The sequence below is a fragment of the Corvus brachyrhynchos genome, unplaced genomic scaffold, assembly GCF_000691975.1.
Source record: "Corvus brachyrhynchos isolate BGI_N302 unplaced genomic scaffold, ASM69197v1 scaffold139, whole genome shotgun sequence".
NCBI lineage: Eukaryota > Metazoa > Chordata > Aves > Passeriformes > Corvidae > Corvus > Corvus brachyrhynchos.
Window position 1 is genome coordinate 311,299 of NW_008246062.1, and position 26,221 is coordinate 337,519.

General features: G+C 42.3%; 1 protein-coding gene across 15 annotated transcripts in view; it reads right to left on the bottom strand.

Moving 5' to 3' along the window:
* The window catches only part of UNC13B (unc-13 homolog B), a 181,206-nt gene that overhangs the window by 104,130 nt on the left and 50,855 nt on the right, over positions 1 to 26,221 (bottom strand). For 14 of the 15 annotated variants that reach the window (XM_017746603.1, XM_017746600.1, XM_017746601.1 and 11 more), the window contains one exon: positions 25,505 to 25,595. In XM_017746603.1, the coding sequence (XP_017602092.1) occupies positions 25,505 to 25,595 (91 nt within the window). Of the gene's footprint in view, positions 1 to 3,156; positions 3,954 to 25,504; positions 25,596 to 26,221 lie in introns of those variants that run through there. The other variant, XM_017746598.1, reaches the window with a different exon arrangement.

The window sequence follows — 26,221 nt, forward strand, 5'->3', positions numbered from 1 at the left end:
AAGTAAGGTGCAGAAGAGACACGTGGAACTCCATGTGGATTAAAGAGGAAATACATCCATGACATTGAAAAGACAGTAGTTACGAAAAGATGGAAATAATTTTACAAAAAACAATGCGAGGAGAAGAACTTATTACTCAGACCCTTGGTAACCCTTTCACAGTCTCTCTGCAGCCAATGTTTCCTGTTCGGGAACTACTGCACAAGCTGCAAAACCACATGCCAGCCCTAGCTGTAGAACTTTCTTAAGTTTTTTAAGCACTTCCCATTTTTTTTTCCAGGTTGTATCTGTACCTACAACATTGGTTTCAATACAGCTAACCAAAAACTATGACAAAACACTCCAATGCAGGTATCAATGACAGCTGGCCTTCCCACCTGACACATTTCAGAAAAAAAGCCCCACACTTGAAACCTTTCCAGAGCAGTTTGATAGAAGTGACAAAAGGTCAGGTGTAGTCAGTCATCTTCATGGTGGAAAACTGATCCGGGGAACACTGCATGTAACACAGTTCTGCACCTCCCACATCACAGTTATTTCTCACCTTTTATACAAGGCCATCCAACCAAGGAAAAAAACCACAGCTGAATAATATTTTGCTGTACCAGCAAGTTATCAGGCTAGCTACTAAGTACAGGAACAGTAAAAATCACAAACTATGAGGGTAAAACACCCACTGAAGTGTTGTGGGTTCATGGCATTCAACAACGTAAAAACTTCTGTTGTAAAACAGCATAAAATTAAACTAACGTAATTGAAGAGTATCACTGTGTAGTAGAACAAGGAGATGGCACTTCTTGCCTTAACTTCTTAACACCCCCTACAAACTTAGGGGACACCCCAGAAGTTAATCATGTCTCAGCGTTCTGTAAAATGGGACTAATGTCTGTCATCCAGACAGCACCCCTTCTGTGAACACAGATGGAGAGGGACTGAAATGTCCAGGCTTTAAGTCCATCTGCCTTGGGAAGCCCTGGAAGGCACCTCAGCACCAGGCTTCCATTCTTCAGTGCCTCACTGTGCTCATTCCCTCTGCATCCTTCTATCCCAGCTTTTCCTGCAGGCTGGAGGCAGCAGCGCCTGGCACAGCGATACATTGCCTGCAGTAACAAACGAGGTCTGTCACCACCTGGCAGCCAGGAAAAGGCAGCATCCAGAGACAGAAATAGGGGTTGTCCCCAAGCACAGAGGGAGGCACAGGCTGCAAGCTGCCGACCACAGCACTGCAAAGGCTCATGCCCAGTGAGCAGCAAGCTAACTCTGAGGCACCTACCTAGTTCTGAGGCAACCCTGTGCTGAGGAAAAGGCAAAAAGGGTAACTGACTACTCAAAACAGACATCACAGCTGCTTCTGTCTATCTTATGTAAAAGTTACTTCACTCCTTCCCAGCAAATACAAAACCTAAGCAGCAGCTATCAGCAGTTTAAGAGCAAATGGGAAAGTAATTAAGTTCAGCAGTACCCTGAATTGAGTATTTCCAGAGCATGGGGGTTTTGTACACAGCTGAATCAATCAGTAGATGGTTTGCCCAGCACTAATTGCTCCTTAAAACAGATTTATCCCAAATCAGAATCCTAAGAACAAAGCATTATACTGAACACAGGGGCCAGGATCCAGAATCAACTTCTTGTTTAAAGGAAAGAGCTCCAAGAACTGAAACAAAATTATCAGGACATGCTGACAAGTTGGCTGGCCATGGGATGAAAACTTTAGAAATACCTGCCAGACTTTGGGGAAAGGTTTCTGATTATTCAGCTATCTCTAACCAGAAAGAAAACAGACAGCACTGGCAGTACAAACACAGTACCTCCGGCTTAAAGAAGGTTTGCATGCACCATTATGAAAATGCTGAATGATGCTAAGAGCTCTGACTAGATTAACAGAACAGAACGTGCTGTACCTCTCCCCTACTTGTAACCCAGCTTACAGCCCAGTGCTGAATTATTGCTCAACGAATAGTGTGAACTCTCCAAGTTCTGCATTTCTGACAAGAACCACCACGAAACATTCATCTGTAAGAATTTTCTCAAAACTCTGATGACTCACTGAGGAGGTCTGGAGCTGGTTTTCCAGGTGACAGTGCCTCAGCTCACAGGGACTTTCAGGCAGGAGAGGGACAGGTAGCACCCACCAGTACAGGGTGATGAATTAGGAGACCCAATTTCTGTTGTCAGGGCAGAGAGAGCACAGCCCTGGTACAGACTGGTGCTACACGATCTTACTCACTGATTCTGCACTCCCTTAGGGCAGACACTTAGCAGTGTTCAGCCAGACTGGGTGAAGGTACCATATGCAGCAAATAGAGTAATTAGGGTTTTACAGCTCATGATACTAAAACCTAGCACGTGGCAACTAAAATCTTCCTGGGCCAAAACTGCAGCTTTACTTCTATAAGCTCTCTCCTTTTCATCTCAAGGACTGAAGACCTTAGCATTCTGTATTAAGTGTTCGGTTTATCCCCCAAAGGCTTGCTCCATTAGCAAAAGAAACCTGCCCATATAAATGGAATGAAAACTGAAAAGATATTTGAAAACAGTCACACCATCTGCTGATTCACGAGCTTGTACAGCATCCTCAGAGCTCCTGCATGCCAGTCATTCCATCTCATCAACTCACAAGCTTCTCAGCACAAGAAATCAGGCCAATGACAAATACTCTGTGTTAAAAGAAATCCTTTCTTAAGTGATATTTAAGGAAGAATCAAACTAGTAATTTAATTACTTTAAGTTATTTGCTTTTCAAGTGATCAAATTTAAATTTCCCCAAGCTCTTTTCCCTTTAACTCTTTTTCCCATAGTGATTTTGCTGTCAAATTCCAGCTGAGATACAAACCCTCTTAACAGAGAAGTATGAGAAGTAAACAGACACAACCTCAATTATACCACTCATAAGACATCTACAATTAGTGTCTAATGGGTGAGAACAGAAACTAAGAAATAGAGCATACAAATGAACATACTAAGTGTAAATTGTTTTTACAAAGCACATTTTTAAATCCAGTCAGCTTCCAATGGAGCTATTGTATTGTTAAAGTAAACACACACACACACACACACACACAGAGCCCACTCTAAAAATAAAGAGCAATTCTCCTTGGTTGCTGCCTACTTGCAGTTTATACCCAGGCACTTAATTTGTTCCAATCTTTCACTTACCTCACTGCTTCAAAATAAAACAAAAGGTTAAAATGTAAAGGAAATGTATAGAATTAAAAGAAAATTACAGAATACAACAGCTTGTTCTCATAGAAAATACATGTCCTGAAGGATTCCTAATGTTGTTAAAGGTTCACCGTATAATGAACTTTCACTATGGAGATTATCAACATATTGTTGATGTCCCATCTGAGGTATCAGGGAAAGCAACGTTAAAGGCACCGTGAGTTTCCCGTTCCACAGCAGCACTAGGAGGAGAAATCATGTAAAGTTGAAGGCATGTTGAAGGGAATAAAAAATTCAAACAGCTACTAAAAATCCAAAAAGCAAAAAAACAGCAGAAGCTAAGGATTGCAAAATCTAAAAATGCAGAAATCCTTTTGGTTTCCAGGAGCATCCCTCAACAGAAATTCTTTAGTTCCCCACCACAGTGCGTCTCTTCCCTTTCTCAGGCTGTACCAAGTACAGTTAAAACTTCATCCTTCTCTTCAGATGTGACTCAACAGAAAATATTGTACTTCAGAGGCAGAGAGAAAGCTGTGCAGCTACTTTACTCCTCCTCGTCAGCTGCCTACTGCCTAGCTCCTCACACACGCAGCCTCCCCGCTTCACTCCTCGCCTCAAAATGATTCTCCACTTTATTATCCATTCAGAAGGAAATACGAACTGATGGAGCCAATCTGACTAAAGACAAAACGCACTCCTTTGGCATTATGAGAGCAGGCAGTGCAGCGCAGCGAGCGGATCTCTCCTGGAAAAGCTCTCTGGCATCCTGCGGGACTGTGGAGAAGGGGGGCTGAGGAAAAAAGCCCAGGACTCAACATAATTAACCAGCTCCAAGAAGATTTTTTGCCCAGCTCTGAGATAGAGGTTTATTTTTATCTCTCCTGTTCACCCCCTGACTAACCCACAAGATTCAGCTCTGCCCTTGCTGAAATGAATCCAGTTTCCAAGGAAGACTAGTACCAGCTCTGCTACAAGTGTGGGGGATTGAACACCCGTTGATCTCTCATTTCCCAAAAATAAAAGTCACATTGTTACATAAAAGAATGACTGCAGAAGTGCTGTGCACAGAATCAGATCCACTCACGTTGTACTGACACTTCTCTCCTGGGAGTGAGCAGCAGCAGGCACTCATCCTGCAAGAAGTGCCTGAATTAAAGGCACCCTTTATCTGCCCCACAGCCTGCTCCAGAAGCATCCAACAAACTGCCACCAAAAAAACTTGCTGGCCAGTTGATCCATGTTCACATCCCCCTTCCCACAAATGCCCCCTTTCTCCTGTCCCCCCTCTTCGTGCACCCAGCATAAACACCCACCTCCTTCCCCAATACTGGTTCTCTGCCTCTAGCATCAAAGGCACTGTGTGAGTGCTGGTGTTGCTCAAGAACAACTCCCTGCATCTTTCAAAACAGTGTCTTTTCACAGTGTGGGGTAGGATTTTGAAGAGGCCTATATGACTTAGCTATGGAAATGCCACTATCCTCCCATCTGTTCAAATACCTCCTACCTCCTCGTGAGCCAGCCTCGCTGTGAATGATACTTCCCCTTCAATATCTTACCTACACCAGTATCAACTTTTATTCAGCACTTCCTCCACAAGCATCACTGTGCTCCAGTGCTGCCCTCACCACAGTGGATATTCTCCTGGCACCTTCAACCCTCTGCTCCCACAGCTCCATCCCAGCACCTGCCAGCTGAGAACAGCCAGGCTGGCGTCCTCCCCAGTTTATTTGTTTGTTTTGGGTAACAAGTTTCACACACAGCCTAATGTCACAGTTCACAATACTTTGTCTCAGCAGCACCACTGGTGAACTGTATCCTTGCTCTGTCCATGTGCAGCCACAGCACTGCCCCTTTCAGCCAGGCACAGAAATCACCAACCTCCTTTCAGATCCTCTGCAAGGCTGATGTTCCTCACGGTCACTCATATCCTCCATCCTCAAGAACACCCTCTCATTTTTGCTCTTGAGAAGTGATTTAGCTTTAAAGGACTTTAAGAGTCTGACCCTGAGTTTCTCATTATATGTTCGCATTCTGCCAGGAAAGCAGGGTTCCTGCCCAACTGAGAGCACTGAGTCCAACTGCAATAAGAATGATTCTACAAAACACAGCAATTACAGCCCTTGAGCTCAGAGTTGAAGCTCTACATCAAATTAATCCACATAAGGATGAGGACTGCCCAGCTGAGAAAATAAAATGCAATCCAGGATTTTAAGAGCACTTAGAATCTTCAAAGCTCTGCCTACAAGGAACATGAAAAAAATCTTGAGAGAGGTCTCTTACATAGCAATAGTTTAAAAAGATTATAGTAAGTATCCATCAGACAATTTTCTATTTACATTAACTTGCTACAGCACCTGAAATATCCACTAGACTGCCTCACAGGCTTTTACATGCCATACTCTTTCCAAAGATCCTACTACAAGTGGAGCCAGTGTCATCTTGGCAATCACTGCCTCTGTCCCTCCCATCTGTTCCTTCCTTGGTCTTTGTCCATCACTGTAGTCATCAGTACCAGACAGTAACATAGCAAAGTCAAAATTGTACTGGAGTCAAACACAATGCTCCAGCCACAGTTCCTGAGACCCAAAGAGCCCGTGCAAATTTCCAAACACTGCCACATAAAATCCCAATGTTCCCATGGCTGTCTTACACGAACAGAAACAGAAAAACACATGGAAAAAGTAAGGAAGTCTCATTAGACAGAGCCAGGAGACATTACTAAAGGAGGTCATGAGCAATGAAGTGCTGGGAAATGTCACTGCCCTCACCAGAGCTCACAATGTGGCTAAAAAAGATAAAAAACCAGGTGCCCTCAGAAGAAAGGAAGATGGCACCTTTCAAATGTTTAGAACCCCTTACCTAATGCATAGGATATTGAGACAGACTCTATTTTTCAGAGATCTTTTCTGAAATAATGAAGATAATTTCATGAGTAAAATAAGCATGACTTGCACATAAAAAAAGTCTATGAGAAAGTGTATGCTTTACCTTAAGGCTCAGAGCACTGAGTTATTTGCTTTCTACTAGAGAAATAAATTTCCACTTAAAAATTTAAATACTTCTTACTGCAATTTTTTAATTCACCACCAGATTTTAATTTTAGGTTGAGCCAGCAGGGAATTATTAAAACTGATAAAGCCTGGCTCAGCTATATAGGCCAAATGCTTTGATGTCTGCGAGGTATATGTTACCCTTTCTTCTTTTTTAATCCTCATTATCTATTTCATTCCAACTTCCTGTAAAGTACTGAATTACTGATAAAATTGTAAAAAGTAAGCAATTCCTTCATGAGCACGAGTGGATTAACCAAAGGAAAATGAGCGCTCTTCAAGCACAGGTCCTGCCCCTCCCTCTCGCACGCTTACACCCCTTCTCCCTGCAGGAAGGCAAGCAAGAGCATTTCTACTGGATCTGGGGGAAATACAAAAATGAGTGGCTACGGAAATTAGAGGATAAAAACGTTACACAGAGAGATGAAACAAAGAAACAAAGCGGGGGGAAGTCAAGAGAGAAAAGTCAATGGAGAGAGGTTTGTCTGAAACTGCAGGGCGAAATGCCCAACTCACTCTCAGGTTTAATTCATCTCACAAATGGCCTTGGACATCTCTGAGCCAAGAGCTCATGAAAACAAATTTTTTATTTCACTGGGAAAAATGTAAGAACCATCTGTCCCAAGTAAAACTGTCTGCTGTGTCTCCCTAAAGACAGAGTTCTCAGTAAGGCAGCTTGAGTTCAGTGCTGCACTAGACCTCACAAGCTCATACACACAGTGTAAATAGTAAAGTTTATAAATTTATACAGCAGTGATAACATGCTATTTATTATCTTCTTCAAAGCCACAAGAAGATTAAATCAATCAGCAGTCTAAAGATGAAGTGTTAATGAAAAAGCAGTGACCTCCTGCTGTTTGGCAGCTGTCCTCAAAGAATATCAGCTTTGAGGAGCTGTGCATCACACAACCCAAGCAGTGCTGCTGAAATAGAGCCTGGAAGAGAGGAGACTGTATATTCTCAGGCATTCAAAACTGCCCTGTCAATGATGCTGTTGTCATTACAGCAGCTCCAGAACACACTCACAAAACATATACTTAAGATGTCGCTGTCAGATGAAAGAACAACCTTAAGAAGGCGCCACTCAAAGCACTAATGGCTTTCTTTTCCCCCTAGGAAAGGCTAAGGCAAGGGCAACATACAAACTTGGAAGGGAAGAAAGGCACAGGTACCTCCCACAGCACCTTGAGCATCTTGGAAACTCGCAATAGCCTGAAATTACATTGAAAGACTTGAAGAAAAGGAAGGAGATAATCTTCCCCAAAGTTTCCAAAGTTCTCACTCTTTAAAAAGTTTATTTTTTCCTCTCAAACAAGTTTAATTGTTTACAGAAAGACAATGACAATGGTGCTAGCTCATTGAAAAAAATGCTTTCTGAACTAATAGAAGGAAAGACTTTCACATACCTGGGAATAAGGGATATTTCCAAGGCCGAGAACGTAGTAAGATTCAAAGAGTGGGATTTTTGTGAGGTTAATGAAAAAATTAGTTAACATAGCACTAATATTTTTTAAGAGCCACAAACTTTACAACTTCACAGTTTAGGCCAATCTTTATCAGGCAGGGAGTAATCAGAGACCTTTGAGTTGCCTGCAATGCGTTCTCCTATATCTGTCCCTCTGAGGCTGCTGCTGCCATGCCAGTGAAAAAACTCCTCCAGAGGCTGAACAGATCTAGTCTCACATGGGAAGTCTTAAGGTGCAAAGTCCTTCAGGGAGTATTGGTCATATAGAAACCCTCATATTATCATCCTCCATTTAATTTGTTTACAGCCATTGTTACTCACAATGGCAATGCCTTTCCTCAGAGATGTGAGGCAGATGCAGGTGCTAAACTTCCTTGTCCGTTTCTTGTCTTGATGGATGTTTGCATTCTTGATTTTGGGATACAAAAAAAGAAACACTGTAAGCTCTGCAACCACACACTTCATAGAAAAGGCTATTTTATTCTTCCTTCAGTAGGTTCCAACCACTCTGGGGCACAAACAAGCCTTGTCTCCCAGACACCACACTCCCTTCAGAAGCTGCTGTCGAGACAATGCCAACCCCACTCGTCACATCCCACACCAGCCTTCAGAATCAGGGTGGTGAAACTTTAAAAGCAGAGCTGTCTCAGGTGACAAGCTGTGGGAAGCACATTGTCTCCTTGTGCTCCAGCAACGACAGACATAAAACCTTCTTTAATGTACTCCTGAAAACATCAGGATAACCCCAGAGCTCCTGCCCTGGGTTTTGGCTGCCCATCTGAAAGCATGGAAGCCCTTCTCTAGCTGAATGGTCACTCTGTGTTTTTAATTAACAAGTACAATTAGAAGATGGACTCTTGAAAAAACCATGGTGCCTTCAACTCAGATGACTTGAAAATTTTAACCAGCTAGATGCCCCCATTCCAGAAACAACTATTATGCTGGCTTTTACACTAGAGTCAGCTTAAGTACCTTCGGTCAACAGGCAGCAAGGAAGCATTTACAGCAGAGAAAACTCTCCCTCTGCTGCCTCCTCCTTCAAATTACATGTCTCTCCCTCCTAACAGCATCCAAAACGTAAGGACCTGATATCTTACGAAATTGGAAAATTACAATCAATGCGTTAATTGCACATCTAATTAAATAATCAGCATTCCTAAAATGCAAAGGCATCTGGGCGCAGACATGTGCTGTGAGTAGAAAAAACCTGTAATTATACTCTCAGTTGGAGCTGTAATTGCTTTTTTGATCAAGAAGCCTGGGAAGGAAAGGTTGCAGATGATATGAAATGTAGACCTCAAGTAGACATAACAGCTTTCCAACATGAACTGGTTGAGGAAAGCACAAGGGAAATAAACTATTCAGAACTTCTATTATAAACACAGATAAAGAAATAACAGACTTAACTTGCAGCAGTGGAAAGCTAGGTTAGACTCCTGGAAAAGCTTTTAATCAGAAGTGAGCATGGATTATCAAGGGAAGCTAAAAAATCTCTATCCCAAAAGGTTTTAACAAGTGGAAGTGCAGACATTTTTAAGGGATGCTTTTGAAGAAGACAGATGGTTTAGTTAATCTCTTCACGTCTCAGTTTTATTGTTCTTTATCCTTCCAGAGCCTGTCTCAGGTAGGAGACTACATGGTAACACATATGGCAGACTAAGAGGCATGAGGGTACATTACTCCCCACAGATGGTCTGCAGGACAACCCTGCCTCCCACAACACAACGGCTCAGTTCAGACACTGCAGAGGACGTTTTCCTACCTGAGCTTGACAGTGAGAACATGCAAACTATCTCTCACAGAACTGTCCATGCATTCTGCAAGGTCAGTCCAACACACAGGGATTTGGCTGAAGGAACTAAGTGCCTTGATCCTACAGGGTAGCATTCTGTATGAACTTCCACAATTCCTTCTCCAGCCGGAGGTAAACTCAAGCTAGAAGAGGGTGTCCTGCTCACTAAACAAGAAACTATTTAATATTGTTTCTTTGGTGTTACTCAAAGCAGGATGCCATGCTTTATTCATTGTATCACAGACAGGCCCTATCATTACATGCAGTTACATCACCATTACATGCAGAGAGCTAAGGGGTACTCCTCATCATATTACTGAGGTAATTCAAGCTTAATGGGTGTTTTGACAGCATACTTGTGAAGTCAAAAAGTTCCCATTTCAACTGAAGAACGTGTGCAATATCAGGTCAAGAGCTTCCTCTCTGAACACTCATCTCAGGACAACAAACCCCAGATTTCTCAAAGTAATTAAGTTGGGAGCATATCAAGCACTAAAAATTCTGGCTTTCCAGCTGCTTCATTTACTGCTCTGATGATTCATTTCCAGAATCTTAAATCAGATAATCAGAAATCAACTCATGGATCTGAGAGAGAGGAAATGGAAAAGCCCTTTCAAAAGACACAGTGGCTTGCCCAGCATCATGTAATAACATGGCAGGGGAATAACAACTAAAAATCTTAAAGAGCAATGAATGCCCAGCTACCTCTGCTGACAGATTGTGTCCTCTACCAGCATTTTCCTTCTCATTGCTACAGATGCCCCAGCTTTCAAAAAGTATGAAGAAAACATTTTTTACTATCCCACCTTCACCTTTATGTCTCCTGGCTTAAGTACACTTTTCTCTTAGGTGGGAATAATTTTGTGTATTTATACTCCTTCCAGAAGGCAGCAGTTGATTAATGAACCAAAATGCCCCACAAATACTTGCTGTGAACCAAGTACAAACCTCTGCCAGTCTCTGAGGACACTGTTAGCATAGACACTGAACATAAAAAAAAGGAGCACTGCCACATCAGGGGTCTGACAAAACCAACTCCAGCAACCACCCCCACATTAATAAAACTCAGACACACTTTCCACACTTCCAGTAAAGGTACTTGACAGGCTCATATTGGGCCTGAATTAAGGGGCTCTGGAAATCCAGTCAGTCTGCTTCACTGACTGGGAGGGACAGAGGAAGAAATTAAATGTAAAAAAATGAAAATGCCTGGACTTAGAAAGCCTCTGCAAAGGGATGAAAACTGCACTACAAACCAGGCTTTGAAAATATAGCTGACCTGAGACAAGTCACTGAGAGGCCAATTAGCCCCTCTGGCAAAAGTCTGTGATGGAAGAGGCAAGTACAGCTGGCCCAAAACACAAATACTGAGCAGGGATGGCGAGCTTATTTCAATAGCTGCTGTCACTGTTTGGTGCTCTCAGGTCGCAGAAGCCCACTCCACCTTCCCAGAGAAATGGGTGTAAAGGCAAGATTAAAAAGGCATGATTCTAGCAGCTGTAAACAGTTGTGTATTAACAAGCTATTACTACTGCAAGCTAAAAATAGAGTGATATAATTTGGATGAGTAACATGTATCCATGTCACAAAATATGAAGGAGAGTTGTACTTGATTTAAACTGAGTTCCTTAAATTAGGCATAACGAAATTCAGAGTGAATACACCAGCCAATCCATAGGTATTTGTGTAGACAAAACTGGATCCCTTAAGTGCCCGTTATATGAGATAGCACAAAAAAACTTGCATGCATTTCAATCTGCTGCACTAACATAATACACTGAATAAAAATAGAAAAATATAAATAAATTGCATTAAAATTTAGCACTCTCAGTTTCTCAATAACAGTTTCTCAAAAATGTGTTTGCTATCTTAAAATACAAGGTGAATATTGACTCATTAACAAAAATAAAACCCAGATGGAGACATGGTTAAAATAAACTGATCTTTCACATAAAGCAATTTCTATTTGTATTTCAAATATTCTTGTCTGCAACAACCTAAAGTATTAACCAAAGTGAGGCTAAATGAATTGACTCTTGAACTGATTTATCTAAATTCACTTGCAGATGGACAGCTCTATCATATCCTTTTTAGTGCATATCCCTGATACTGTCTCTGCTCCTTTTCAAGGTCTCCTATAAAATAATTTTCAAGTGCTAACCTTTAAGAACTTTTAATGACTGTGAGTTCAATTGCCTAAATAAGCAACTGAAATCCCGTGGGGAATTTCAAAAATCTGATTTAAGAACAAACCTGTTTACAAACTACACCATATTTTCTGAGCTATTACCACTTGAACATTCATCGAAAACAAAATTATATCTATGACAGGTTCATTACCAGGCATGAGTCACTAAGAACAACCATTCTTCAAGAAACCCCTAACACAGTCTAGCATCCTTAATATCTGCTGTGCAACTGCATGGAAAAGCCACCATCTAAGAGGGGCCGCAATATGATTGTCACAATTTCATTTCTGTGAGAGCTTCTAAGCAGCAAATACCTCTCCTACACCCCTCTGGCTGTGTTTGGAAACCCACAGGGTCCTGTAATCTGGCACAGCTCGACAGCAAAGGCAGGCAGGTGGGCAGAGTGAACCCAGGGAAGCCACACTATGAGGAACAGTGAGGGAGGCCGTGGTTCCATGGACATTTCTGGCAGCCTACTTAGAGGCTTTCTGGATGATGAAGTCCCACTCTTTGTTCCCACAGACGACTGTCATATAATAGCATTCATAAAAGACCTGGTTTTAGACTAATTAGAAAGGGCAAAGAAACCAATTTGGAAGCTGTTCACTAACAGTTAGAAAAAGCACTTTCTGATTTCTGCCTGGGTTTGTTCCTAACTGGTTTATGCCCTTCTGTTCTTGTGCTAACATTAACCTCTCACTTAAATAGCTATAAACTTGGCAATATTTACTCCCATGTCCTATTAGTACATGGCAGCAGTGTCTGCTCTCAACTTCCAGTCTACTAAGCTGAGCCATACTTGTTTGGTCTCATCTCACACAACCTCAGCCCCTTCTCTCCCTGGGCTGCCTTGATGTCCCCTCTCCCACTTCTATTCTCTGATGTTTGCAGTAGTCCTCATCTTCTCCAAATAATTTCCTGTTTTCTCATGTCATATTAGAAATACTATAGAAACACAGGCAGAAGAGACCTATTGCCTACCTGGTTTGCCACAGCATAGCATGCAGCATAAAGCAATTAATAATTTTACTCATTTCCCATTTGCCAAGCAGTAAGGCTCTCTTTCATAACTATTTCTACAGAACCACTAGTGAGGGCAGACTAAATAAGTTTGTAGATACCCAGAATAGCCCTTCCTTCCCCTACTGATCCAATGCATAAGCGTGGCTTAAACAGGATCCTCCTATTTTGAGCAGATACTCCCATAGTCCAGAGGACAGCACTACTGATCACCTGGTACTACATCATCCTGCAAACCTGAAGGCAAAAGCCACCCAGTATAGCAAGAGACTCACAGCCTACAGCACCCCAGTAAACTGGCACTCAGATTCACCTCAGCTCTTCCGGCATCTGGTAACTGCACACTTGAGCAACAGATGAGAATCTCAATCTACATTTGGGATTTCACCCCAGCTTTATGCCTAAATTATCTTTAGTTTTACAGTACACAAAGGATGAGGCTGTCAACAACCTCATGAAACTCTTCCTGCGAAGCAGATATTGATAAACTGATGTTCTCAAGTGCCTTTCAGCAGAGGAGGTGTGTTACAAACCCAGCTCACAGACTGCCAGGAAAGGCTGCAGGCCTTTTCTTACAGATTCAAAAGCCAAGAGGAAGAACTGGTCCCACCTTTATATCTCCAGGTTTCAAATCAAACCCATGGGAAACCACTAAAAAGCCCTTTTTAAAGTGTCAGTGATTAACCATCAAAGCAGTAGAAATAAACAAAGCCCAGATCTGGCTCATCTGATCAGTCCTTCACAACCAAACCATCACTAAACCATCCAGACCCTAAATATCAGCAGATATGTATGTGTCCATGATATGGCTTAAAAATCCTATTTGAATGCCAAGAAATGACTCTGTATGCAAAGCGAGTTCTTGTTATCACTCAGTAAGAACTACATCCTAATAGGCAGCATTCATTTACTGCATCACAAGAGCTTGAATTCTATGCAGAAAATAAAAATGCAACTCTATTTCCAGCTGACACACCTGAAGGCCAGGATGCCATCCAGAGGGACCTGGACAAGCCTGAGGAGTGGGCCCATGGGAACATCATGAGGTTTAACAAGACCAAGTGCTGGTGCTGCACCTGGGTCAGGGCAAACCTCAGTATCAGCACAGGCTGGGCATGAACAGACCCAGAGCAGCCCTGCCCAGAAGGACTTGGGGGTGCTGTGGGTGAGAGGCCGGACATGCCCCGGCCATGGCACTCACAGCCCAGAGAGCCAAACGTGTCCTGGGCTGCACCCAGAGCCCCGTGGGCAGCAGGGGAGGGAGGGGATTCTGCCCCTCTGCTCCGCTCTGCTGAGACCCACCTGGAGCACTGCATCCAGCTCTGGGGTCCCAGCACAGGAGGGACAGGGACCTGCTGGAGCCAGTCCAGAGGAGGCCACCAAGATGGTTAGGGGGATGGAGCATGCCTAAGAGAGTTGGGATTGTTCGGCCTGGAGAAGAGAAAGTCCCAAGGTGACCTGATTGTGGCCCTCCAGTAACTGAGGGGACCCAAAAGGAAGATGGAGAGGGACTATTCACAAGTGACAGGACAAAGAATAATGGTTTCAAACTGAAACAGAGTAGGTTTAGATTAGATATCAGAAAGAAATTCTTTACTGTGGGGGTGGTGAGGCACTGGCACAGGTTGCCCAGAGGAGTTGTGGATGCCCCGTCCTTGGCAGTGTTCAAAGCCAGGTTGGATGGGCCTCTGAACAGCCTGGTCTAGCAGAAGGTGTCCCTGCCCATGACAGGGGGGTTGGAACTAGATCATCTTTAAGGTCCCTTCTAATCCAAGTCATCCTACGATTCTATTATTCGATTTTACATGCTATGTAGCACCATGCAGAACTGGAGTACTGATGTCTTCAGGCATTGTATTATGCAATATTAACAGCTTTTTGACTTACAAATACCACTTTTACAATGGGGGAAAAACAAAGCAAACATCTTACTTGAATCTGGATGCATAGCACTGGAAGACTCTAGTTACACAACCCTTACATGACTCCAAAAATCAGCTCAGAAGCATGCGAGCCAACCCTGCCCTACATCTAAACAAGTTGTGTAACAACACAGCTTGGAAAACAAGAAACAACTGAAAGAAAAAGCAATACTAAAAGAAAAAATTGAGCCTAGCCCCTTTTTTCTGACCTTCTGACTTTTCCTATGAAGTTATGTTATTATTCAATGCATTTGCTAACATTGCATGAATAGTTATTGTTCCATTTATGATGCTCTCAGCCAGTGCTGTTTAGCTCATCTTTTCCTCAATTCTTGTGCTTTGTAAGCTGAAGCCCACTGCTATCTCTCCGGTGCAGCATTTCTTGTACAGATTGCTTCAGTAATACACAGCACTGGGAAATATCCCCTCCTCCCACACAGATCCTTAAAAATAAGAGTGTGAAGTCTGGCTCTCCCAACAGCCAATGCTATTTTTAAGGGCTGCGTATGTGGCAGGTAGGAGTCCCCCCACCCACCTCTCCCATTGCACCCCTATTTTGAGCAGAAGCAACTGGCTTACTCCAGTGTCAGATGAAACTCTTCACAATTTTTCCTGATGAGCACCACGCGTAAGTGTCATGTCAAGGTGATCAGGACACTGCACATTTCTGTGCCCCATTCTAAATCAGACACAACCTCTACCACCAGAGCACACTTCCTGTAATTCTGTCTGCCATTATATCCCCAAAACAAAGTGCAAAGAGGGGAGTTTTGCCTAAGGTGGCAGTGGTTGTCTCAGCTCAAACACTTACAGTGTTCTTCTACAGCCTTTAGTACATACTACTGAGAGAACTCAGTCCATTCTTCAAACAAATCTGGGTTTCATTTTTACAAAAGCTTCACCACTGCAGCAGGTCAAGAAGGTTTTCTGGAAGAGTCTTGGTACAAGTGTGAATGCAAGCTGGGCAGCATCAGACAAGGAAAAAGAGCCTACTGTAGTTCACCCCAGTTCAGAGGGATAAACTATGTGCACACGGATAGCTCCTCCAGCCTGCAACACTCAGGTCACTTTTCGACATAACCACCACAGAAACTTCTGTGAGCAGATAGCCTATGAGAAATGTTCCCAGAGGAAAAAAGGCAGAAGTCATGGATACACTGCCTAATCAAGAATCTAGGAGTTGTACAAGACACAGGTCATCTATCCACATCACCAGTTCACTGCTGCCACCCACATCTTATCTCTGATCAGCAGAGGTACACTTGTATGGAGAATAAAGAAGGTGACTAAGATACCTTTTCCTTCAGAAAACATCAACTTGTCAGAATCAAAATCTGCTTTACAGGACCATAATGCATTTGAATGAGAACACTTCTCTGGTCTAAGATGTCCAAACAGTTGAGGGAGTGCAGAGAACAGTCATTCCCTGGAGGAGTTGTTAGTTGATCTTAGCAGTCAATGCACTTTCTAAACCGTGGGAAACCTAGGTTAAAATCCCAGTATTGCTCAGTTTAGATCAGGAACAAGAGTCCTATTCCTCCCTTATTCTAGACATACCTACCTTAAAAAAATTAATAGGTATAATGACAGTCTATTCACAACCAGTGCTGTCGTTACGATCTTAGAGAAGGACAGAGTTCAGCCAAACTGGATTATTTGAACATAATGTGCAGTACTGGCACAAAGAAAGAAATGCATCTAATTGTGGAACACATCATGCGTGTAAACTATATCCCAGATGTTGCTCAAACACCTTCCCTTTCTTTTAAAGAAATCAATGGAATAAACTTTGGAAGAAAAGCAAACTTCTCTTGAATTCCCATTTAAAGGCTTCAGAACAATTTTGACTTACAGATGTGTATGATTTACAATACAAAGTCTAGAGAAGCAAAACGCCCTGAATTTGTCTGGGGTTTTTTTCTAACAAGCAACAAGAAGATATGGAGAAAACTGAAGGGGAAAGATGCCCGGTGTGCCAGGGGATACAGACCATCAACACCAAAACTGGCTTTTAGCAGATATGAGTGTCAATATATTGATATGTTCAGAGAAGCTTTCAGAAAGCCCTGTTAGAAACTGACCAGGCTCCAAGCTGCTGTGCTCATTAAAGAAAACATTGCACGTTGCTTCACAAGAGAGCATTTCTCTTACCTACTCTAAAAGGGGAAAGGCTGCTGATCCTTTCCACTGGAGGTAAGGTTATCAAACAGCTGCTCAAAAATCACAACAGTAGCTAACCAAGGCACAACACTATTTTCTGGTGTGTATGTACAAATAATTATCACTTTCCTCTAGCATAACATTCACTGTAAAGCATATTAAAAAATTATAGTAGTTCTTAGGGAATCTCAGAAAGGATAAATAAAAACGGCTTTTACCCCAAACAGATGTGAAAATGCAGGTATTTTAGACACTTGGAGAAGAAAGAAGCTTTCCCTCATCTGAGTACAGTATGTCAGCTGAACCTTCCCTGACAGAGGCAACAACAGACACAAGTTGTTCAAACACCAGGGAATCACCCCACACTAAAAGCTGCCTCAGGAAAGGCACAAAGGACTTTGGAGAGTCTCGCAAGACTTGCTAGCTTGCGAACTCAGATGCAACAGAGAGAACCAAGATTATGGCATAGGGAGACAGTCTCTACTATTTTGTATTTGAATGCTTTCTAAATAACTATGGTTGTGCAAGCCCTAAGAGATCTGAAAGCTGCACTTGCAGAAAGGATTTGACTACCATAGCCACCTAACACCAGTCTCCAGTACAGCTGGCAGAAACCCCCGGTTCATGCCTGACCAACAGGATCTCCACCGGAGTGTAGGAAGAGCAAATTCTTGACCACAAGAATGTTCTACACATCCCCACCAACACTGATCCCTAGGACACTTGATCAGGAATGCTCATATTTTGGTGGAGGTTAAGATAACCTTTATAAATCATTAGATAGAAAAGAAGGAAGACATTTAACTGGAGATGTACTTTTTGTGTATGAAAAGAAGTTTCTAGTAACTCTCTGTTAGAGTCACAGTGCTTCAGTTTGCTTCTTTGCCACTGTGTGGGAGGCTTTCAAAATGCAGAGCTTACTCATCTTCACGGGACTGATAAAGAGACACCTAGGCAACAAAGCCGAAGGGAAATAAAATGCCAAAAGCAAACTATTGCACCGACGGTAAAGTCCATGAGAGGTGGAAAGGGACAGCTTCCAGTCTTTTGGTGACTGGCTCAAAGCAGTTTGCTCTCCACTAGCCGAGTGGGCTGGTGCACAGTACATGGTTTTACTCATCAGAGGGCCTGGGTTCACATGTGGGGGTTGATTTCAATCACACAGGGATAGGCAGACAACTTACAATCAAAGTTGCAACCAAAACTGGCACCAAACCCTGCTGGTCTCTCCACCATGAGTTTAAGTCCAGCAAGGACTTTTAGGGCATCCCACTGTTGCTTATGAAGGGAATAGTAGGGCTTGGCACCAACAGCTTGCTGTCTCAAAATCAAAACAGGGCTTCACACTACAAAATCACCAGCACAGCACCCTCCCAGGACCAGCGCTTTTAAAACTGAGACCCTCATGGTTCTTAAATATTTGCAGGTGCTTGATCAGAGGTGAAGCTATAGAGCATGAGAAAATCAGACTAAGGATATGACTGGGTACCTGTAAGACTAAAGTAAAACCCCCTTTAGTCCCTGCTACTGCAGGTGATCATCATATTCCAGAAAACCATTGTCATGAACTACGTCTGCCATCTCAGTATGTGAACTGATTACACATCAGTCAAAAGGAACAGGCTATTGCCATTAAACAGGGAAAGACAAAGATTAAATCAAAATAGTTGGTATAAAATGGCATTATAAAAAGAATGAGGAAATAGTGCTCCAGTTACTTTGGTTTTGAAAAAAAATAACTCAATTGATGTATTTAATCTGCTGACATAAAAGAGGAAAATGCTGCGTAAGACTTTTTCCCCCATAAACAAATTCAATGTAAGTGGAGAAAATCCGAGATCCCATACCCTCCTCTAATACTTAAATATACTTGAAAGAGTTGGTAAGAGAGGTAATTTGATGATTGGACCGAATTTTTGCTCTTCCTCGGTCTGCCTCCTCTTCTGTTATACAAAAGTCAGATTCAAATTTGTTTAATTTTAAAAGTCACACAGCCATGTCCCTAGCTGGAGGCTACTTCAGTTACTGAGCACTGCAAGTTGAAGGTGCAATAGATACATGTTTGTTCTTCCTCTGAAAAAGTCCCACTGAGGGACTGCAGCAGATGAGCTATCAATTAATCCCTCTTTGTAGTCAAAGTTCTAAGTGTGAAGGTGAGGATTATTGAGTCATTCGTTGAAAAAAACTGGGCTGAAAACCCTAGTTGATTCTGGCATAATTAAGTTTCCTCTTCACAGAGAAAGAGAACAAGAAAAACAGCAGAAGTGAAGAACAAAACGTACGTGCATGCTACAACAAAGCTTTTTTAACATGCACAGTTACAAATTTCTGTGTCATTTTGTAACTGTCAAGCCTTAATTAAAACACTACATTTCTCTGACTCATGGTCAGAATGTAGGATGCATGTACATTATTCACATGAATATTAATCTTTTCCCAGGTAGGAAGCTGAATTGCTCAGGGGATTTATCACGTATGGAAACTTCTTGGGTGTCTTTTTCTTTTTTGGACTTTTTCTTTATTCTTTCAAATTTCAGTCTGATCATTAACAATTAAGGGCTGCAAGAATCATTTCAGTAGTCTATGTGATAGGAGTCCAGCCCCTCAGATCTGTGCAGTGGAGCTCTATGTGTATTCATGAAATGTTATGGTATGTGGAGAAAGAGGAATTGTGAGAAATGTGCTGGAGACATCACTTCAAACACTAAGGACATAACCACCTGCTCTGAAGTGCTAGAACAAACAAGGATAATCCTCTTGAAAGCTCCTAGGTAATGACAGAAGATGGAAAGATGTTAACACAGTGACCAGAGAAATGAGACATGATCTTTTCTAGCCACCAAGAGAATCCCCAGGTTAGACTATCACCACAGGGACCTTTATAATCCTGATCCTCATCTATAAGTCTGTGTTGCAGTGGGGATCCTGCAACACGCATATATCAAACCAGGAGTCCCGTGGAAAGGAAATATATACGGACAGACAGATTCTTGCTAGATGTTTCAGAGATGTTTATTTCTCCAGCCGCATGGCCGGAGCTCTGCCCAGGAACTGTTCCAGTCACGGGACCAAGGGTCCTTCTGCCCGCGCAGGGGAACACAAACCAACCAATGGGAACGAGGCTGAGCAGGGGCAGGGAAACCCCGTGGCTGTGCCCTCAGGGCCCCTCTCCCAGGGCTACACGGCGGGGGAGGGACCCCAACATTGGTTCACCATAAATTTAAATTTCTTAGCAACCCCAATATTGGGTCACTCTGGTAATTTCTGGCCACTTTTTCCCAGGCTTCTAGATCTATAATAGAAAAGGGGATTTTAACTAATATAGGAATCCCTTCATGATTTACTGCTTCCCTTAAAGGTGCTTGTATGTTTCTTTTAATTTGCCCCCGGGTCCTTAATGTTATAGGACCCTGTGGGGAGGGTGATTCATCCTCTTCGCTGTCGCTGCTCGGTAAAGGTGGGTAGAGGTTAGTTGTTCTTGATTTCCCAGAGGGAGATGAACTAGAGTGTGGAGCGGGGTTTGGGGATGGAGATGATGGTAACTCTGATTCTGTATCATTTGCTACCCCTCCCCCATCTCCCTTTTTAGGGGGTGACTTAAGTAGATCTGCCACTTCTTGTTCTTGGGCTTCTACCTGATATACCTTGTCAGGATGGGTACATCTCTGGTTTATTGAACATGCACCGCAACATCGCTTAGGTTTTTCATTATTAACTTTGTTATCCTTTTCAAAAGCCAATACTAAGGGATCAGAGGGTGGTCTGACCCAAACTCTTTTTGTCACTCAGGTTGATTTTGAAGAGTGAAAAATAATTCAGCATAAACAGTCTCTGGCCATTTTTGCTCACGGCTAAGAAAAAGCATTAGTTGCAGTAATGTTTCATAATCCAGTGTACCAAAAGGCGGCCACTTCATACCCCCTTCCAGTTTATAAAACGGCCACCATTGGGTGCATAACTTAATAAGCTCCCTCTTGGTCTCTGCACCACTATGATTCACCATCTTTTTCCAGTGTGTCAAAACACATCCCAGAGGGATACTTTTAGGAACCTCTTTGCTTTTGTTTGCCACCATTTTTAAAGTTCACCAAAAAGCTTGTTTCACAACACACTCACGCACTCCACCACTCAAAAAACCCCGCTCCTTTTCATTCAAATCTAAAAAAAATTCACACAGCACATAAAACTCACTCCACACATTCAAATGCTTGAAACAATTCACTCAAAGCACTTCTACCAACAATTTTAAACTTCTAAAACCCACCACAAGCCTTTCGCAACCCCGAGCAAAACTTTTGCTGGGGTTGCGCAAGGCTCCGCTCAAATCTGGCAAGCTAGCGAGTTCCAGCTTGCGCTGCGCAGGGCCATGCAGGCACCGCCGGGTCCCACTGCTCCCGCCGTGCCTCGCTCCGCCACCGACACTGCAGCTCGGGTGGCTCCGCCCGCGCGCGGGAACTGCCTCGCTGCTGCTCGCAGAGCGCTCGGTGCACGTGGCCTGGGCCGCACGGTCCCTGCGCCAGGCTTCCCTTCGCCAGGACACAGCTGACATTGCTCAACAGTCTCGGTAACGAAATAATATTCACGAAAATATTCTTCCATCGGCATATATTTTGACTCCAGTATTAACTGTGTCCAAATGGTTTTCCAAAAGCCCTTGGTAAGAATTAAATCCCAAGAAACATAGAAAAAGTTCTTAAACAACCATGCCAGGAAGTGTTTCAGTTCTTTTTGAGCTTGAATCAAGCTAAAATTTACAAATCGTTGTTCAAGAATCATTTTAAGTTTAAGATAAATGTCCATATGCGGCTCTGAGAGCCAAGAGTCTTCCCACGGTTCCTCCATAGTTAAGATATGGAATAGCAAAGCAAAACCAAGAAGAGGAATCCAAAGTTTCCAGGGTTTACTCACACAAATCAGTCGCTTAGGGATCGGGGATCGTTCTGCTCTCCATTCTCCACCATTTGTTGCAGTGGGGATCCTGCAACACGCATATATCAAACCAGGAGTCCCGTGGAAAGGAAATATATATGGACAGACAGATTCTTGATAGCTGTTTCAGAGAGATGTTTATTTCTCCAGCCGCATGGCCGGGGCTCTGCCCAGGAACTGTTCCAGTCACGGGACCAAGGGTCCTTCTGCCCGCGCAGGGAACACAAACCAACCAATGGGAACGAGGCTGAGCAGGGGCAGGGAAACCCCGTGTCTGTGCCCTCAGGGCCCCTCTCCCAGGGCGACACAGCGGGGGAGGGACCCCAACAAGTCTGTGTTTGTATCACTGACTTTAAAAGAAAATCTATGAACAAGCTGATGACTCAACTTGCGCGGAAAGCAACTAGCAGAGATGCTCTTCCTAAGATTTGAGCACAAGTGCAGAGAGAAATAAGGATGCAAATGCATCTGAAGAAACTGTGAGAGTCGTCCTGATACCTTAGAAGGAAAGGAATTAGACAAGCTAGAAAACACTACGCAATTCAAGAACACAAACTAATAAGAACTCAGAAAATCAAGTGTCTAGAGCTCAAGAGAAAGAGGCTTAAAGGACCAGGGACTTCAGGAAGCTGTTAACAGCTAATGAAACAGCATTACCAGACAAAAATCAGAACCTGCCCCAGTGAAGAAACTTCCTGCCCTCTAAGAGGGCTTGAACTCTCTTCCTGAGGAAGTTTTTAAGGACAAGAATGATTGCACAGAAAAGGAATCAAAAGGCTGAAGCACAATATTAAACATCTAGCAATGAACACACAATATGACAAATAAAGGATGGATGCCACTCATCATCATCAGCTGGCATTAAGAAGGCTGGAAATTTGATGCCTTAATTGCTTCAGGTCTTCAGTGACAGGGACAAACGCAGTCAGGCAGCTGACAGAATTAATACTGGATTGTTGGGGGGGGTTTAAAGGAAAAAAGTTTAGAAAGTTATAAAATAGAGGCTCCAGTAAAGAAAAACAAATTTGAAAGAAATAACCACCTTATCTATCTGTTAAGTCAGCCGGCTCTGATAAATATTTATCCTCAGGTTCTAGGTTGCAACACTGATAATCAGTAAGCACTAAGAACTTGAGAAACAGACAATGCACTTGAAGACTTGAAAAAGGCAAAGAAAGTATTTATGCTTAAAAAACAGTAAGGGCTCCAGTAAAGAAAAACAAATTTGAAAGAAATAACCACCTTATCTATCTGTTAAGTCAGCCGGCTCTGATAAATATTTATCCTCAGGTTCTAGGTTGCAACACTGATAATCAGTAAGCACTAAGAACTTGAGAAACAGACAATGCACTTGAAGACTTGAAAAAGGCAAAGAAAGTATTTATGCTTAAAAAACAGTAAGAGAAAGCCTTGGTTAATTATAAAAGCACTAAGTTGACACACACACACACCCGCCCCCCAATTCCCTGGGGATTGAAGACTGGAACAAATAACCAAATTATTTGCAAATCTTCTACAACATAAAAAGGAGAGAAATAACTGTGAGCATGGTTTCTTCAAGAGTAGAACTGTGTCAAATGCATTTAACTTCCTTCTATGACAAGGTAAATTATTCTAAGGGGTAGCGAGAGAATAGTAGAAGTTTTATACCCTGTGATCTGGATGAAGCTGTTAAAATAGATGCAAATATACTGGTAAAAAATGATAATCATAGTAGCCAAATTCAAAGAATGTATCAAGCAAGATCCCTCAGGCAACTCTGCTAGCACACAAGACATCAGCTTGGATACCACACAACTTCGTAACAGACAACTTGAATGATTTGTTCATGTAAAAGGTAAGGAGGAGACAGACAACAAAGTGCTTACAAAATGAAAAAAAAAAACCAAAATGCTGTAAGAACAAGTGCAAAGCCATATTCAGCTGTAATCCAACACAAATATAGGCTATGCAACAACTGAAAAAGTCCTTTTTCAGAAAGAATCTCAGCGCTGGAACATGTAAAAGGCTAACTATGCATCAGCGATAGCCTGTGATAAAAAAAGCACCATCACAGCAGGACAGCCAGTATATCTTGGGATATCAGGATCACAGGAAGGAGAACAAAGTCTTGGTTGCTGTATAGTGCACATGAGCAGGCTCTCAGCTGGATTTTTACATTCAGCTTTGGACACTGCACTTCAGGGAAAACAAAGAAAGGAGTAAGAGAGAGAAGAAAAAAAAAAAAAAAAAAAAAACAGCCTGACTTGAGAGTGCCTAAAAATCCTGGCAAGAAAAGGAAAAGGGTCATCTAGTGAACACAAGAAGAGCAAGTGGAGCTTTGTCCTGTTTTTGCAGTAGCTCTTTACTACTCCAGTATTCCTTATCCTAATCATGAGACATGGATTTATATGGAACAAGGGAGACCTAGAGCAGAGGTAAGGAAAAAGTCTTTGGACAGTAAAGGCAGCTAAGCACCAGAGCAGGCTCTTGGAAAGCTCCAATTACTACATTTTTTGGTTTAAGAGAATTTTTGATCAATAGCTGTCAGCAGTGGTCAAGACAAACCAAAAACGACATTTTGCTATCAAAACTAAACTACTGTTTCAGTAACAACAATCTCAAAGCATGTCTTCCTCCCAATTCAGGAGAAACACAAAATTATGCTGAACTACCTCATGGACCTTCTACTCCCTCAGAAAATGAGAGACATCCATAGATAGGTGGTGTTGAATCTCTTGTCCCTTGTTTTGCACTTTTTTCCATAAGGCACAGAACGAAACTGTTTTGTTTGCATACTCTACAAAATAACAGCAGAAGTTCAGTTGTTCTTATATACTAGCAGTGTTCTTCACTTTCCATGTCATACTGAGGGTTTTGATCCAAATCCTTTCTGCTCAGAAGTGAAGCCACCCTTAGATGAAAAAGCATTTACAATCCAGATAAGAAAAGAGAAAAACTATTTTGCCTCCCCAGATGCAAAGCAACAACAATCACTTTCTTGAAAATATGCAAAAATCCGGAAGATAAAGTCCTGATTGTGACAGATACTGTAAAATCTCTCATAAAAACAAAACAAGTCACCTCTAGAAGAAAGTAGTATTTCTAAGTGAAATATATTAACTCTGCACTTAGGGTAGTAGGCAAAAGTTTATCATCTATGGAACATGAACACCATATGTTATCCTTCTGTGGGCATATAGATGGATAAAACCATAAGACTTTTTTTTAAAAATCCAACTTTTTGGTTCTTAAACACTGTTTTCTAAAACAAGAGTGTTTATACTGTTATAGAAAATGTCACAACCTTTTCCTTTTGACTTCCCAAATCAAGACTATTTATTTTTAAATCTTACTTTCATGAGATGGAAATACCAAGAGTTACTATACACCCACTTTCAATAAGTATATATAAAAATATTTGATGCAAAGTTTCCCAAGGAACATTTTCACATGACAAATAATACAGATAACTACTACTAAACTAACAAGCTATCCTCAAGTTGCCTTGAGAAAAAGTCTTCATTTCAAACAATTTAGAATAAACCATTTAAGTTCCAGACACCATTATTACTATTTACAAATTCAGAGCTAATTTCTCAGATTCTGCATCTTTTCTGATATTCATCTCTAGTTCCCCACAATGATGTTAAAAATGTCTGGTAGAATCAGAGAGCTCTAAAAACATCACAGCATACTGCAGTCCTACCTAATACATTTGAGGAATTTTTTGTCTGCAAAACATCAAAACTGCAAGAGGTGTCTTACGATGAAGAAGAAATGAAACCTTGAGCCACAGCAGCTTGGAAAAGGAGCAAAGCAGTACTCCATCCTACCTGTTGAAGCTGCAGTCGGACTTTGCTAATGGCTCTAATCCAATGGGCTCTTGCTGGAGGAAATGGTGGTGGCTCGATGTCACCCTGGTAGCTAGAAAGCAAGAAACAGGAAATCACTACATGAAGAACACCTGTAGCATTAAAGATTCGACCACATGGTGCAATCACAGCTTCAGCTCTGGAAGCTGGAGGAACCAACAAGCTCCAGTCAGCACAGTCCTGCATGTGCTCTGGGAAGTGAGAAGCTAAAGTAGAGGTCTCCTTATACACAGAAGCCACCTTGAAAACTGATGAGCTGAAAGATATGAGCAGTACACAATCCAAACTCAGGAGGAAGATGATGTTTGTGAGAACATCAGGAAGGCAGTCCACAACACCACATCAAGCCAGTGGAACACAATGGTACCATAACTGTGTTACCATACCATAACAGACACAAAGAGGTAGATCAAAGATTTTATATCCCCATGCTTGTTGCGGTTCCCTTCTAACCACTGCCTCTTCCTACTCCTCCTGCTACAAATTTACAGCCCCTCTTTAGGGGAAACACTGACAACAGGGCTCTGCCGTGAGTTTCCCCCATGCACTGAACCTTTGTCACTCCACTTTCCTAAAGCTTTTCAAGATGGTGTGTGAATCCGTCAGCAGAGCTCCATCTCAGTGACCCACAGCACATCGTGCAATCCCTAACCTTGTGATACCTTGGGCTTTTGGTTG